Here is a 17,506-nt window from a genome sequence, read left to right as displayed (position 1 = left end):
CTACAGAACACACAAAAATAAATAACACAATTAACTTGGTGGAAAAATTCCTTCTGCTTGGTTCTTGGTCTTTGACTACTCACCCAAGAGACAAAACACCAATATATGTGTATATATTATAAATATATAAAAAAAACTTAGACGTTACAGTGAAATTAAATAGTACATTCATTCCTTCTTGCTTTATACTTTTCAACCTTAATGTAATTTAATCTTTATAAATATAATGTAAAAATAAAGTGTTTATTGAAAAAAAAAGTAATTTTTAGATGGTTAAGAATTAATTCACCATTGTGTGTATTGCACTGATTTTTTTTTTTTTTAAATATTATAACCTACAAAGGTTAGCTGAGCGTCTGGAATGCACTTGATATGAAAGCAAGTCATGATGATGACTTGAACCGTAATTCAGGAAGATGCAATTTTTATTTTTATTTTTATTTTTTTTTTCATTAAAGAAAATGTTTGCACTTACGATAGATAAATTCGAGTTAAAAAAATTATTTTGGGTGTACAAAAAAAATTTCCCAGGAAAAAAAGGAAACTTGTTGTGAAGATAAATATCCTTTGTACCTATTAAACATTTATTTTAATATTGTGGTTTCTAATGCCTATGTATTATATGTATAAATAATGTAATTCAGTGCTGGGCTTCAAAGGGGTTTGATCATTACAGCTAGTCATTTCCATTATTTGAAAATAGTGATTTCTAATTAAAAAATACATATTAATATTAAAATTCAGTCTTTGTTTTATTGGTCAGATGATATTTTGCTGTGCTGACAGATGTATTTTTTTTTTTTTGCGGTCATTCACAATACAGTTTTCAAAGGTTTTCTGACATATACAGGCGAAACATAACATTTTTTAACTTGTTGGTGGAAGGGCAGAGACATCATGACAGAGCTTCTACAGTTGTGTTAAGTCAACAACCACAATAAAAGAATAATATTCACGACTCCAGGAGTTTTAGATATTTTCAGTTTAAATAATAATAAAAAAAATACACACAGTTCATTGGGCAATGATTAAAATTGTTTTTTTTTTTTTTTCTTTTCTATTTTTTTTTCTTTTCTTTTCTTTTCTTTTTTCAGCTCGTTTTAAATTTTAGCAGGAAAATGATTTTCAGGTTTGACTGCATCACTTCCAGCATTTATTATAAAGTGCACTCCTACCTAAGAAGTATGGGGGGGGTGCATTTGAAATTATGAAATAAACATTAAAAATGGGGGACTTATCTCACTTACATGATATCCCATTTTCTGTGTTTAATACTTTTTAAAGGTTTGTAAATATCAGACACTTTAATAAAAGATGTATGTATAATACAAACAAAGAAAATTTGCACTAAGGGGAGAATTTTTTTATTTTTTTTTTTGGTGAGGCCGCCAACCTCCTTCTTCGCTTTTGGTGCTGCTTAGCTGGCATTGCCTGTGCTTGGTTTGCTCTTATGCCAGGTGTACACATCGGTGGCAGCTTGGGTTGCAATTGTCCAGGCCAGCTCTGATTAATACTTTTTGAGGTCACAGGCGCCATTCCCTTGTCAATGCTTTGAAAGAAGGCATTGCAGTAGCTTGGCAGTGCCATGTTCAGTTAGATGAGCTCAATGCCAGGACTCGAGCTGATCCTATTCCACTTAAATTGGGCTTTGATGCTTAAAATAAAAAAAAATAATAATAAAGATAAAAACAAATACATATTTTCTAATAATTGGGTTAGTATTTGCTACCCTGCTGCTCGCCAGGACCCTTTTTATATAGTACTATTATCTAGGCTCACACCCTGTACAGCTGCTTTCAATGCACTACAGTATGCAATTATGTGATGGAATTAACAATTCTATAGTAAAAAAAATGATTGGAAATGACCAATCACTGGCACTTTATATCGCTGTAATTATCTGTTCAGTAATTCTGTCTCCATGTTCTAGACTCTGTAGCATTTCTACACATCTGGATTCAATTGTTTGTAAATCTGGCCTAGAATTTACATGTAAATTGAAAAAAAAAATTTAGTTTTTTTTACTTTTGTGTGCATGCTTTTAATTCTGTCTTGATGTAACATTAAACCCAGTAGGGAAATTTTACATTTATACACGCCGGCAGCTTGGCTATGGCACAAACTGTTTTAACTACTGTCATCCTGGTGGGTTATTAAACTGACAAGTTAGATTCAAGATGTATCCGGTTCTTTAGTTTGGCTTGTTTAAAAACATGGAGATTCCTTGCAGGCGCAAACATTTAAAAGATTTTTTTTTTTTTGGTTTTCAATCTTCCCAACCAGAATCTGAATATTAAATTGCACATCGGTAATACAATGCTGATTTCTTTTTGCTGTTTAAAGCATTACAAATTAGATGGATGATCACAAAGCAATGAACTGACATATAATGGAGAATGTTAATGGGATTAGATAAAAAAAAAAAACAATACTTTTGTTTTACATTTAATTGAAAAATTATTTTAAAAAAATCATTTACAGTTTATGTATAAAAAAAAGTAATCACTTTAAAACACCCAAATGGAGTAAAGAAAAAAAAGATGCCTATATGATAAAGTGAAGTTTGAGTAAAATAGATTACATGTTTTGTATTTCCAGATCATTAGAATAAGCATTTTACCATAAAACACTGACCTGTATGCACAAATATTTATTAAACTGTCACACAAAATGGCACACAGGGACCCCATAAAAAGAAGTGAACTGTGTAATGGCATTGGCTTAGCCCCACTTTTTGTTACTCGCTATTGGTCAAGGAGGAAGCCCACCATAGTGGTGGGCCTACAGCTTATGATCACACTTGCCTAGCTGGTCATATCATTGAAACTTTAACATCCTATGTAGAAACAAACATTTAAAAGAAGCAAGCCTGGGTAAAGAGCACCTTTTGATTTTGTAGAAGATGCTGTATGGGGGATGCGTAGGCAACGACACGCTCTAACGATAGCGGTGAAAGATTGAGTACGAAGTCCCAAGCTTTGATAAGGCCTCGGCCTCAGCCTGCTCACAGGTAACAACCATTTGGGGTTTTATTTTCAAAACCGGCATTTAAATATGACTTGGAGTTCAGCAAATATATCTTTTGGCTGGTAAATCCTCAAGAAAGTAACAAGTTCTCTTCTACAATGTCCATTCCTCTTCATCAAAGGCACTGTAAGGCTACTTTTCTTTTTTTCTTTGCATGAGAGTTCACATTGTACTAGAAGATCAAAGACCGCCTCCTTTTCTGTCTAGCGATGGTAAGTGGTATGGCTTCCCGTGTGCCTTCCCATGCTGATGGTTTTCAAACTGTCAACATAAGACATAATCACCTTAATTACAGAGCTGTACACCCTTCCACCAGAGACTATCAGCCCTAAAGATACTATACCTTGGAGTCGATGTACTTGACGCTTGTCATCATTGGTAATTTTCCATTGTTTCCGTGGAGTGGGAACACAGATTGAAACTTCAGTGACGGGAAGGTAACTGGTTTTGTTAGGGTTGGCATGTTAAGTTTTGGCAACTCTGATGGGTAGGCTGGCACCAGGTCTGGGATGGTTTTTAAGGCCTGCTTTAAAATAAAATTATAATTTCCATTTTTTTTTTAATTTCAGTATAGAAATCGTGCATCTCACAAAATACTAAGACTTTTGTGTTTAATGAAAACCTAATATCTGCACCACACCCCAGGAGATCAATAATAGATGGGCTTTGGTTTAACGACTTGCCTACTGTGTACTTTTACCCCCCTTTCTGCCCAGGCCAGCTTTCAGCGCTTTTGCACTTTGAATGACAATTGTGCGGTCATGCAGCACTATACACAACCAACATTTTTTTATCTCCCCCCCCCCCCCCCCACACACAAAGAGAGCTTTCTTTTGATGGCATTTAATCACCACTGGGATTTTTATGTTTTGCTAAATAAACAAGAATATTTTGAACAAAAACAACATTGCAAATGTTTATAACAACCTATGAAGAACAGGTAATTGTTTGCCTTCACTAATGAGGCTCTATTGATAGGTACTGATTGGCAGCACTCTTGGCATTGCCCTGATCATCCATGCCCTGATTAGCCATGTACATGTCCCTTTTAGAGAAGCTGGTTATCAGCTCTGTTCTCCCTTCCGCACACTGTCAGCATGAGGAAAGGAATGCCGATAACCGGCTTCTGTTTACATCACTGATCAACTGTGATTGGACACAGCTGATCATGTTGTAAAAAAGCTGCTGATTGGCTCTTTACCTCAATCTGTTATCAGCAGTGTCCTCCGGACACTGACCACAGAGCGTACCCCCCCTGGGCCGGGCATGATCACTGGACACTGCCATATTCCGGAGTCCTAGAACTAGCTGGCCACGCTGTAGCCGTTAAAACAAATTTAGCTCTACTCCTGGATAAAATTACCTTGTCCCTGGTATTTGGTAAGCTGTCAGACTTTATCGAGAAATATTGACCTGGGAATTGCCTCCTAAGCCTCACTATTGGTCTCTTACTGACTTTGGAGTAGCTGGGGATTTACGGGATTGTTTATCTGCAAAGTAAGAACTCTACCCAAAACAATTTAGTGAAGGTTTTATTGTTGTGCCTATATTGGTGCTATATCTGCCAGAAGTGGACAAAGTATTCATTTTACAAGGTTTTTTGAAAAAAATAAAATAGTCAAATATGTTTTTTCTTCTATAAACTGTACAGGGCCTTTTAAAAAAAAAAAAACAAAAAACAAAAACTGCAAAACTGTATCATTTCCACACTAATTTTATTTTCATGATTTCCATGCCAGCATACAGATGGGTAGTGTTTCTGACCCTTTAAATTCATAGTAAATGACATGTCTGAGTTCAACAAGAAATCCTCAGAACAGTCCCATCCATGCATTTTTTTTTTTGAACCCTCCTGGCACGCTTTGTGTGTTCTGTAATAGTTAGACACCTGAAAAAAGGGGTTGTGGGGGGGGGGGGGGGGGGGATTCTGTGCTATTATGAAGACTTGTTATTACACTGTGTTGATACAATTTTCCATTTTCTTTACAGCTCCATGGTAGCATACAGAGGACAAATAACGATAACTACAAAAAAAGTTTGACTGTTGTGTAAAATCTACATAAAAAAAATGCAATGATTTGAAAGTCTCATAAACCCATATTTTATTGACAATAGAAAATATATCACGTTTAAACTGAGAAAATGTACCTTTTTAAGGAAAAAATAAGATCATTTTGAAATTGATGGCAGCAACACATCTCAAAAAAGTTGGGACATGTTTATCATGGTGTAGCACCCCTTCTTTTAACAATGCTCTGTGAATGTCTGGGAACTGAGACCAGTTGTTGGAGTTTTGGGAGATGAATGTTGTCCTATTCTTGCCTAATATAGGATTGCTGAACAGTCCTGGGTCAACTTTGTCGTCTCAAGATGCCCCAAATCTCTGGTGAAAGGTCTGGACTGCAGGCAGACCAGTTAAGGATCCAGTCTCTTTTACTACAAAGCAATTCTGTTGTCATTAATGCAGTTATGGATTGTCCTGCTGAAATATGCAAGGCCTTCCCTGAAAATGACGTTGTCTAGATGGGGCATATGATGCTCTAAAATCTGGATATATCTTTCAGCATTGATGGTGCCTTTCCGGGTGTGCAAGCTGTGCATTCCATATGAAAAAATACTCCCCTCTCCCCATATCATCTGAGATGCAGTTTTGAACTGAGTACTGATGATAAAACGGAATGGTGCAGAGGATGAGGCGCCCATGGTTGCCAAAGAGAATGTGTCAAATTTCCATTCATTTGACCACAGAACAGTTTTCCACTTTGCAACAGACCATTTCACATGAGATTTGGCCCAGAGAAGACAGCGGTGTTTCTGGATCATGTTCGGTGCGGCGAGCGGTGTTCACAGACAGTGATTTTTGGAAGTGCCCATGCGGTGATGTCTATCACAGAATCATGCCTGTTTTTAATGCAGTGCCATCTGAGGGCCCAAAGATCACAGTCATCCAATACTGCGTTTCAGCCTTGTCCCTTGCGCACAGGAGATTTCTTCAGATTCTGGGAATCTTTTGATATTGTGTACTGTATATCTTAAGTCTTTGCAATTTTACATTGAGGATCAAAATTCAGAAATTATTCTGAAATTTTTAGATGCAGCTTTTCACATATTGATGAACCTCTGCCCATCTTTGCTTCTGACTCTCTAAGATGCTCTTTTTATATACCAAATCATGTTACTGACCTGTTGCCAATTAACTGAATAGCTGCAAAAGTTCTTCCAGCTCTTCCTTGTTGCTTTGCCAGATTTTTGTTGCCCTGTCCCAACTTTTTTGAGACATGTTGCTGCCATCAATTTCAAAATGACCTTATTTTTTATTTTTTTTCGTAAAATGGTACATTTTCTCAGTTTAAACATTTGATTTTTTTTTCTGATGTGAATAAAATATGGGTTTATGAGATTTGCAAATCAATGCATTTTGTCTTTATGTAGATTTTACATAGCGTCCCAACTTTTTCGGGATTGTAAGAAGTCCTCTGTGCACGATGGTAATCGTTTATTTTATAAAATTAGCATTGATAACACAGGATCCTGAAACCCTTGACATTTTTTCTTAGTACTGTATCTAAAAATCCTTTTGGTAAAGTGTACTGTTCTATTCAATGCCAGAGGACAGGATTTACCCCTATAGGTCTGCTTGATCGTATTCACTATTTAGGTAGGAAAGGTTCTTGTTAAGGCAGTTTAATCCTTGTTTATACTGGAACCAAAAAAAAAAGTTCAGAATTCATACAGGTGCTGTAGCCTGCAGATAAACTTTTCCGTGTTTAGATGGTAAACCAAAATCTCGTCTGAGGCAAAAAATACAGGAAACGTCCATTCTATGCTTGCATTTTATTTCAGGGTAGTCCAGTTGATGAGGTATACAGAAAGATAATTGGAGAGAGTTGACCATTCATTTCTACCACCACAGACTGTTCTTAATAGTGGAGGATATCTAGATGTTCTGGTAAACAGTTGTATGGTTCCTACACACCTCATTTGAGTGGATGGAGGAATTTTATTTTTTTCTTTTATTATTCAGCCTGGTGGCCGAATGAAAAAAGCTTAACAGTGTATGGCCAACTTATGTCCTTTAATGATCTCTGCCAATGTATCAAAAGGGAGACCTTCTCCTTGGCTCAAAGCAGAATGTCATTGAGATAATGAAATATCTGTAAACCCTTCTCAAGCAAAAAGTTTATGCCCAAGAGAAAGCCTTTTGGAAAGGTTTGGGGAGGGTAGAGAGGCTGAATGGTGAACATAAATTACAGGAGGTACATCATCTACTGTGGCACATTTCTGGAACAACAAGTGTATTGTCATATGCAAGTAAGTATTCCTTAAAGGCATGCCTGCCCCCCGGATGCATAGTCAGAATGGTTCACTGGAACAACTCCATTTTTAAAATTCTGTTTTAGTAATTTGAGGTCTAGCTGTGGCCTCCAACCCCATGACTACTTTTGAATTGGGAAAATAATATCCCATAAAACTGATTCCGCATTTCTCTGTTCCCCAATGAACTGGCAATTCCTGTTTGCAGTTACCTGAATTAGAAGTTGATTTGATCGAAAAGCCCCAAATGGCCTAAGGTTGCTTTGATGAGCCAAGGTTTTGGGAAATGCCTTTACCCAACTCGAGATAGTCAGGCACATATTGGGAAGAATTGGATTGGAGAATCCTTCAATATACTTTTTTGGCCTAAGCGTTAGAGGCTCAGGTCTTCTCGGCCTTGAGGATACAGGATTGGACAATACTTTTTTTTTTTTTTCTTAAATTCAGGAGACCAAAAAGTTTCTCTTTTTTTCATATGCTAATCTAGCATTGAAGTGACAAGAACACGTGACCACATCCAGGGCAGGGTAATCTACATGGGCATGTAGTAAGGTAAGGGAACTTTGATAAAATCTAATAGATGATCATGTTATTTGGACAGGCTAAAGAAAAAGAACGTGATATGTAAGGTAAAGCAAGCCATACATGGAGCGAATTTCAGCTGCAGGAAAGAACTTTACTAGATTCCCCATAAACACAGACAATGTTGACAGAAGGATCCCTCCTGCTGAGCCATTGTATTTGCCCAGGGGAAGCCAGAGGTTATTCCACTAATGATAACAACATGCCAAATCCGGCAGGCTGGTTGTACTCAAATTGATGGTCAACTTGGTACATTCAGCCTGCCCATACACTGTTCAAACCTGATTCAAACCGTCTGTAGCCGGCCTTAGATATTTATCTATAGACTGGTCATTTAGTATTGAAAGGCCAAGAGACCTACTCCTCTGTATGCTGCCATGGAGCTGATAGCAGCTACAAGTCTCTTGGCTTGTTTTCTCTTGTGACATGTAGTTGGCTACAAGAAGCTGCCGTCTATAGTCCTTATCTAATACCCGTTGCTGGTGAACAATGGTCATCAGCTGCAATTATTAAATGGATCAGCCCCTAACCTAGAGGTCACTTGGAATTATCACATTTCATTATCTGTATTTTGTCTACAAACAAAAATGTTAAGGAAAGCAATGCCGTAGATCCCTAAAAGTCAAACGTCATAGGCTACCAGTTCATTTAAACTATGGCTTACCTGCAGACTCCAGTGTTCTAATAATAAAATTAAAAAAATCAATATTAGCCCAGCACATGTATGATTACAATTTTGGATTGGGTGTTTTCGATCTGCAGCCACAATCAGTGTTGTTACATTTTGATCAAAAATTAAATAAAGTGAAGAGTGGTTTTTTTTTTTTTTTTTTGAGAATTTGTGGTTAAAATGTTACTAAACCCACAACAGTAAAATCAGTCTGTATATGCAGTAAAGCATGCTTGTTATACTCACTGTGGAACCTAAGGGGTTAATCCTCCGCATTGTGTAAAAGGGCTGTTTGATCCTGTCTTCTCTGATCCTCCCCTTTTCCCACAGTCCCCAATGCATCTCCTGATAGAACAGAGCCTTGGGTGTATTCTGCACATGCTCAGTTTGGTGTGTATTGCTAGAGAGTTTTTTTTTTTCTTTTCTTGGGAGGGTGCATGTGATCAGCACAGGGCCAATCAGCACTGTCCAGACAGAAGGTCAGGTGTCATGCAGCCTTAGGACAATCGCAGGAGAATGAAAATTCCTCCTACAAGCTTTAACCAGTGCTCAGCTGGACACCGATAGTCACAAGACTGCTATATACTGTTCAGACAAGGTATTTAGCAGTTTATATTTACTAAAATAATGTAATTTCCATGTTCTGTGTACTGTGGGAGACCAGATATAGTGAATGCATGATCCTGGGTTTAGTAACACTTTAAATTCATTATGACAATGACCTCAAACTGCACAACTGCTCAAACTCCTCTGCCAGCTGAGCTTCACCTGTTTCAGCAGACAGGCCAGTGGTTTTTCAAATGACAAAAGTGGTGAAAATTTTACCTGCCTTCTTCCTTGCCCGGCAATCCGCATCAAGTAACTCATGGAGCCTGCCGTGTTGGACTTTTCCGCCAACCCATATTTCAGGGGCAGACTGCGCTTCTCTAATGTCCTGGAGATGGAACGTCAGCATTGTGAGGATTGGAGTGGTAAGAAACAGTCTATATCAATCAAAACTTGTTTTTTTTTTTCAGTCAAAGCACCCTGTAAAATTCTGTACAATCTTGAGGCACCCGTTCTAAAATATAAACAACTAATAGTTTTACATTACACAGCAACATTCACACACACAGGGCACCGAACATTAAGGCCTGGTGAATATATGTGCGGTCGCAGTTCACAGCATGGGGTCCGGTGCGTTTCTGTACGTGGTTCAGGTGCGATTCAGGCCCGAATTCGCACCTGAACAGGACCAAAAGACACACACAGGACCCTTCTGCAATTCGGACCGTGGCCACCCTGGGCCTGTGTGAATCGGCTCCATTGAGAGCCGGCACATTAGCCTGTCATGCCTATTCGATGCGGGGAACCCTCATCCAATTTACATATACAGTACCTCACAAAAGTGAGTACACCCCTCACATTTTTGTAAATATTTTATCATTATATCTTTTTATGTGACAACACTGAAGAAATGACACTTGTCTACAATGTAAAGTAGTGAGTGTACAGCTTGTATAACAATGTAAATTTGCCCCCCTCAAAATAACTCAACACACCATTAATGTCGAAACCGCTAGCAACAAAAGTGAGTACACCCTAAGTGAAAATGTCCAAATTGGGCCCAATTAGCCCTTTTCCCTCCCCGGTGTCATGTGACTTGTTAGTGTTACAAGGTCTCAGGTGTGAATGGGGAGCAGGTGTGTTAAATTTGGTGTTATCGCTCTCACTCTCGCATACTGGTCTCATTGGAAGTTCAAAATGTCACCTCATGGCAGAATTGTTGCTCTACATCAGGAGTAGGCAACCTGGGGCCCTCAAGCTGTTGCAGAACTACAAGTCCCATCATGCCTCTGGGAGTAATTGTAACTGCCAGCCTTGCACTGCCTCATGTGAAATGTAATTCCACAACAGCTGGGGGGCTCTAGGTTGCCTACCCCTGCTCTACATAAGGATGGCCTAGGCCCTAGGCTATAAGAAGATTGCCAAGACCCTGAAACTGAGCTGCAGCACGGTGGCCAAGACCATACAGAGGTTTAACAGGACAGATTCCACTCAGAACAGACCTTGTCATGATCAACCAAAGAAGTTGATTGCACGTGCTCAGCATCATATCCAGAGGTTGTCTTTGGGAACTAGACATTTGAGTGCTGCCAGCATTGCTGCAGAGGTTGAAGGGGTGGGGGGTCAGCCTGTCAGTGCTCAGACCATACGCCGCACACTGCATCAAATTGGTCTGCATGGCTGTCGTCCCAGAAGGAAGCCTCTTCTAAAGATGATACACAAAAAAGCCCGCAAACAGTATGCTGAAGACAACCAGACTAAGGACATGGATTAATGGAACCACGTCCTGTGGTCTGATGAGACCAAGATAAACTTATTTGGTTCAGATGGTGACAAGCGTGTGTGGGGGCAACCAGGTGAGGAGTACAAAGACAAGTGTGTCTTGCCTACAGTCAAGCATGGTGGTGGGAGTGTCATGGTCTGGGGCTGCATGAGTGCTGCCAGCAGTGGGGAGCTACAGTTCATTGAGGGAACCATGAATGCCAACATGTACTGTGACATACTGAAGCAGAGCATAATCCCCTCCCTTCAGAGACTGGGCCGCAGGGCAGTATTCCAACATGATAACAACCCCAAACACACCTCCAAGACGACCACTGCCTTGCTAAAGAATCTGAGGGTAAAGGTGATGGACTGGCCAAGCATGTCTCCAGACCTAAACCATATTGAGCATCTGTGGGGCATCCTCAAACGGAAGGTGGAGGAGCGCAAGGTCTCTAACATCCACCAGCTCTGTGATGTTCTCATGAAGGAGTAGAAGAGGACTCCAGTGGTAACCTGTGAAGCTCTGGTGAACTCCATGCCCAAGAGGGTTATAAGGCAGTGCTGGAAAATAATGGTGGCCACACAAAATATTGACACTTTGTGCCCAATTTGGACATTTTCACTTAGGGGTGTACTCACTTTTGTTGCCAGCGGTTCAGACATTATTGGCTGTGTGTTGAGTTATTTTGAGGGGACAGTAAACTTACACTGTTATACAAGATGTACACTCACTACTTTACATTGTAGCAAAGTGTCATTTCTTCTGTGCTGTCACATGAAAAGATAGAATAAAATATTTACAAAAATGTGAGGGGTGTACTTACTTTTGTGAGATACTGTATGCGAACCCAGCCTAAAAGTGATTTATTCTTTCAAAGCAAATATACCTTTTACTGACTAGTATTTCAATGTTTCTCTTCTTCCTCACTCCGCTGTGACCCCCAGTGCTGATGGGGAGGGGCAAACAAGGATGCTGTGCAGGCACCTGATGTCCTGATCAACTGATGAAGTCATTGGTTGTTAGGATGCCGGCTGCTGGAAAGTTCTATTGGTGCACAAAAAAAACAGTGGCTTTGGGTAACTAAAAGGCAGGTTTGACCCACCTGCTGGCTTGTATGCAGTTTTTGGGCATTTTGCCAAGGCACCCTGGTTGAAAAAGGCTGGTCTTCATGGTAGGTATAGATGCAGTTGCATATCAGTAATAACCATACTGCTGTGAAATAGGGAAGGCAGGGATTTTTAAAAGCAGTTATTGAGTTTTAAAACAAGCCCTCACTAACCTCTTTAGTCATAGGCTTTGTGGAGCAACTAAATCTCACATTCACAGCAGATATACTGAAGTGTTTATCTCTCAGCGGTTCAGCTTACCCTGCTCCCTCTCCTAGAGTTTCGGCTTTGTGTTTACATTGGAGATTAGAAGGCTGCCAAGTTATTTGTGGGGCAGGGAAGTAGGAAATTAATCGGCTGAGTCACTGTTGGGAGAGGGAGCAAGGGAGGGGTGAACCACCCATATAATTGCTGGGGGAGGGAGCTGTTGAATCATGGCCTAAAGGGGAAGGTGATCCACTGAGTCACTGCTGGGAGATAGGAACTGATCGGTGGAGTCACCACCAGGAGGGGGAACTGAGCTGCCCGAGTAAACAATTTGAACTTCACTGTGTCTGAAGCGACATAAAGAAGGCCAAGCAGCAATCACATCAGAATGGTCAGCTACTCTTTAGAGTGGGGTAGAGGGATAATGCATAATAAAGTCAAATCCAGGAAAAAAAAAAGTGCCCTAACAGTCCACAACGGAACTTGCTTATGCTTTTCCCTTTTAAAACACACAGATACAGAAAAAAATAATTGAGCTGACCAAAATCCAGTAGGATCCTAACACTCTGAATAAGCAAACGACTGCAAACCCAATTGTCAGCCCAGCCTGCTGGACTACAGAACTCCACCTATCCTCGCCCATCTCTGTCCTTCACATGTATGCATCAATTTTTTTCACTGTAGAACAATGCTACTGCTTTGACTTCCAAGAGCCTGTCTGCCATGCAGGGAAAGGACACTTGAGAGATGTAGTTCTGGGGGATGCCTATGGCTACAGGAATGAAACGCTGAAGCAGCTGCCCCTGCAAGAACTTTACAAGCCTGGTGATGATTTTTCAGTGAATAAATAAAGTGCAATTAGGAACAAACTTTTCTATACAATCTGGTGCTACAGGTAAGTATCATTCAAATCTGTAAAGCCATGTACATACCTGCTTAGGACTGTATAAGAGCAGTGTGTACAGCAAGCTTCAAAGTGATTGTAAATGATCACCTTGTAAAACATTTGATATAAAAAAAATATTAGAAATACCTTTTTCCCCTTTTAAGTGATCACATTCCCTCGATTCTCATTTGCGTAAGAGCTGGGGGAGGAGAAGCAGCAGCACACTGAGCTTACCAGTGAATGGCTGTGCAGCAGGGGGCGTGTCAGGACAAGTCTGATTATCGGAGGACAGCTGGAGAACTGAGAAGGATGTGCTCTCCTGCCTAGTGTGGTCAGTTTTTAATAGGAAAGCAAGGGCACGAGCAGGAACACCAGGATTTTCACAGAAAGGAAGCAATATAAAAAAAGAACAGGGGACTTTCTCATACAAGTACATGGTACAGCAGGCACATATCGGGAATATGAGGTGTTGAGATAACAAACACTTTAAAGTCGTGTCTTGTTACAGAAATAAGGTAAAAGAAAAAAATTTGTGACAAGCTCTAGAGCAGGAGAATGTCAAACTTGGTTTCATCGCAGGGCTGCATCAGCAGTTTGGTTTCCCTCGAAAGGCCGGTTGTATCTGGGGTGTTCAACATGCAGGGTTCAGGAATGCATTATGTACAGAGAGCAGAGTTCGGGAGTGCGCCAAGTACAGAATGCAGGTGTTACGGAACGTCCCACACTCTGCTTGAGTGCTTCTGTCAGTATACCACTTCCTCCCAGTCTGAATACAGATATCAGATATTCCAACCGCTCCGAGCACAAAACAAGGCGAGACTTGCTTAGATGCTAACATGGACTCATTTATTAGAACCAGAATACAAGACTTTATATACAGTTAGAAGTGGTTCCCCCCTCCTGCTCATATTACTCTAACAATACAACTGTAACCTAATTAACATGAGCTAATTAACTCATCCCTTTAAGCAGCCGACGTGACTCTGTGCCCGTCAAGCTTTCACTACAGGTCAGACTTGTTGTCACCGAGCTTCACACAGTACATTATATATTATCATAAGTACAACCACAGGACATTTTCTCACAATAGCAGGAGGTCCACTAGGAGTCGGCCCGTCTCCTACATTGTACAGGGGACAATGTGATCAGCTCTCTCAATTAACTAACATGTTGAGTTCAGAATCAAACAAACCAAGAATAGTCTCTACATACATTCTGGGAGATATTGTGGACAAATATCACTGTCCCATTTTAAGTAGTCCAAGATATATTTTCTCACTCACCCTGTGCCAGGATAGCACAGGGTGACTTAGACATAAGAGGTGTATGGGGAGCTGAAACAAGGGCATCCCATACTTTCCAAGGGATTCTGGGTTCCACGGGCCCTCCTGTCACAGCATGGTTTAGGGGTCCGCTGTGTGCAGAGTTCAGGGGTGCACTATGTACATAAATTAGGGTTTATGGGTGCACTATGTGAAGAGTTCAGGGGTTTGATAAAAAAATACTAAAGCGCTGCTATGTGTAAAAACAAACAGTGATGTGATCATCCAGAACAGCTGCACTATTTAAACAGTGATCTCTGACACTATAAAGCCGATAGATTAATTGGGTAATAGTACAGAAATGTATATTGCACTGAATACATGAACAAATAAATAAATAAAGTCTTCTTCATTAATTGATAAAAGTGACTTGTGAAGTAGTTGCATACCCATTTTTTTTTACAGTTTTTTTTTTTTAATCAACCGCTTTAATAAAAGTGCTCATCCAAAATAAGAATTTTGAAAATTTTCAGTGACACAGTGACACTACCTCCATCACCGGGTGCAATGCCCGCTCACCTTAGGAAGTGACCCCACTGGGTCTAATCGTGCTTTAGAGATATCCCAATCTCAGAAGAGCCCGACCGCACTATGTTGCTGCATCAGATATTTAAAAAAAAAAAAAAAAAGAAATCCTGGGCGGTGGAGATAACAGCTACTCTCTGGGTTAGAGGATATAAGTGAAAGTCATGCTCATCAAGGGGTATACAGTCCTGGCAGCTCTTATGTGACCCTCTGGCTCCACACACGTTCCGGATTGCTGGTGGAAGTTGTTTTGCTGGATATATGGCTGTGTTTCAGTTCTTCCATCCCTCCAGCAAAACAACTTCCTCCAGCAATCCGGAACGTGTGTGGAGCCAGAGGGTCACATAAGAACTGCCAGGACTGTATACCCCTTGATGACCATGACTTCCACTTATATCCTCTACCGCAGAGAGCAGCTGTTATCTCTACAGCCCAGGATTTCTATTTTTTTTTAAAAGATCTGATGCAGCAACATAGTCCAGTTGGGCTCTTCTGAGATTGGTATATCTCTAAAGCACGATTAGACCCAGTGGGGTCACTTTCTAAGGTGAGCGGATATTGCACCCGGTGATGGAGGTAGTGTCACTGTGTCACTGAAAAGTTTTCAAAAATTCTTATTTTGGATCAGTACTTTTATTAACACTTCAAAGAGTCACTTTTATCAATTTATGAAGAAGACTTTAATTATTAGTTAATTTATCAGTTTTTATTATTATTTTATATTTTTTTTCACTGATGGGACTGTGCAATATACCGTATTTATCGGCGTATAACACGCACCCGAAGTTTAGGAGGGAACTTTAAGAACAAAAACTTTTAGGAGGGAAGTTTAAGGAAAAAAAACTTACATTTAAATGCCCATCAATTCAGCCTTATCGGTGTTCATCTGCAGCTTTGTCAGTGTCATTGCAGCCTTTTCAGTGTCAGTGCAGCCTTGCCCCAGTGTCCATTGCAGCCTTGTCAGTGCAGCTTTGCCCCAGTGGTCATTCCAGCCTTGCCCCAGTGGTCATTGCAGCCTTGTCATTGCAGCCTTGTCAGTGCAGCTTTGCCCCAGTGCAGCCTTGCCCCAGTGGTCAGTGCAGCCTTGTCATTGCAGCCTTGTCAGTACAGCTTTGCCCCAGTGGTCATTCCAGCCTTGCCCCAGTGGTCAGTGCAGCCTTGTCATTGCAGCCTTGCCAGTGCAGCTTTGCCCCAGTGCAGCCTTGCCCCAGTGGTCAGTGCAGCCTTGTCATTGCAGCCTTGCCCCAGTGTCCATTGCAGCCTTGCCCCAGCGCAGCCTTGCCCCCAGTGTTCATTACAGGCTTGGACAGATTTAAATATGGCGTCGCCGAGATTGCAGGGACCCAGCGGAGCGAGCGCCGCCGAGATCACAGGGACTGGGCGGAGCCGAGATACACATAGCCGAGTGTACTCGGCTCTTCTCGGCGCCGCTCACAGTCACACCCAGTCACGCCTTATGATGGACATAACACAGGTCCAATGGCGGGACTGTGAGCGGAGCCGAATACACTTGGCTATGTGTATGTCGGCGGCGATCACTCCGCTCTGCTCACAATCAGCGGAGATCGGCGTATAACACGCACCCACGATTTCCCCCTGATTTTAAGGGGAAAAAAGTGCGTGTTATACGCCAATAAATACGGTACATTTCTGAATACTTTGTGTATACGAATTTTTCAAATGTTGTTTGAGTTTGAACAAGCGCATTATTACCCAATTAATCTATAAGTTCAGGGGTGTGCTGTGTGCACACAGAAGGCTTGTGTAACAGAGGTGAGCTGAGTGGTGATAGCCGGAGGTGGCTGAATGGAGTTTTGCCACGTCCCAGCTGCAAAACTGGGTGCAAGGGCCACATGACAATGTCGCAGGCCTTGTGTTTGACATATGTGTGTGTATTACATATGTGTGTTTGTGTTTGACATATGTGCTCTAGAGGTCTGACATATGTTCTCTAGAGGTCAGGGGGGAGGAATGGGGGTACATTTGGGTAATGCATGGACATACATTTTACATGTACATTTATCCAATAGAATGGGAATTACACTCATTTTAAAGTCCAACTAAATGTTCCAAAGTTTTTCTATTGTGTAAGGTGGCAGCGACAATGCCAGTAAAACAGTCTGTTCCCTGGCAGTATGCTGCAGAAAATAAAATAAAATTTAAAAAACACTGCACTGTGTGAAAGCAGCCGTCTACCTGCAGCAGCCCAGCCGTCTACCTGCAGCAGCCAAACAGACTTCTGCTTTGTCAGACCTATACCTCTGCAATCAGCAATGTTAGATTTTCCTAAGGAAAATATATTTAGCTTGGGTAACCCTGGACAACTATGCTATTGCCCCGTTTTATTACGCGGGACAGAAAAATGGGCAAAAGCAACAGGAATTTCTTGTAGTTGCCAAATAAAAACAAAGCTCAGAGAAAGTGAAGAAGAAGCCTTGCAGAGCCCCCTTGTAAATTTCACTAAAGTCTTCAGAAAACCAATATGCTGCAAAGGGGTCAGGAAGGAAATGTTTAATTTTTCCAAATTGTTTTAAAAGGATTTGAAAAGTTAAAGCG

General features: G+C 40.8%; 1 protein-coding gene across 2 annotated transcripts in view; it reads right to left on the bottom strand.

The window, feature by feature from the left end:
* Positions 1 to 2,432: 2,432 nt before the first annotated feature.
* MOK (MOK protein kinase) overlaps positions 2,433 to 17,506 on the bottom strand; it is a 71,735-nt gene continuing 56,661 nt past the window's right edge. The window contains exons 10-12 of one of the 2 annotated variants that reach the window (XM_073608822.1): positions 9,419 to 9,527; positions 3,371 to 3,550; positions 2,433 to 3,288 (exon numbers count right to left, since the gene is read on the bottom strand). In XM_073608822.1, the coding sequence (XP_073464923.1) occupies positions 3,208 to 3,288; positions 3,371 to 3,550; positions 9,419 to 9,527 (370 nt within the window). In that variant the 3' untranslated portion in view covers positions 2,433 to 3,207. Of the gene's footprint in view, positions 3,289 to 3,370; positions 3,554 to 9,418; positions 9,528 to 17,506 lie in introns of both variants that reach the window. The other variant, XM_073608821.1, reaches the window with a different exon arrangement.

Source organism: Aquarana catesbeiana, linkage group LG13 (assembly GCF_042186555.1).
Source record: "Aquarana catesbeiana isolate 2022-GZ linkage group LG13, ASM4218655v1, whole genome shotgun sequence".
NCBI lineage: Eukaryota > Metazoa > Chordata > Amphibia > Anura > Ranidae > Aquarana > Aquarana catesbeiana.
This window is presented reverse-complemented; position numbering and strand designations above follow the sequence as displayed.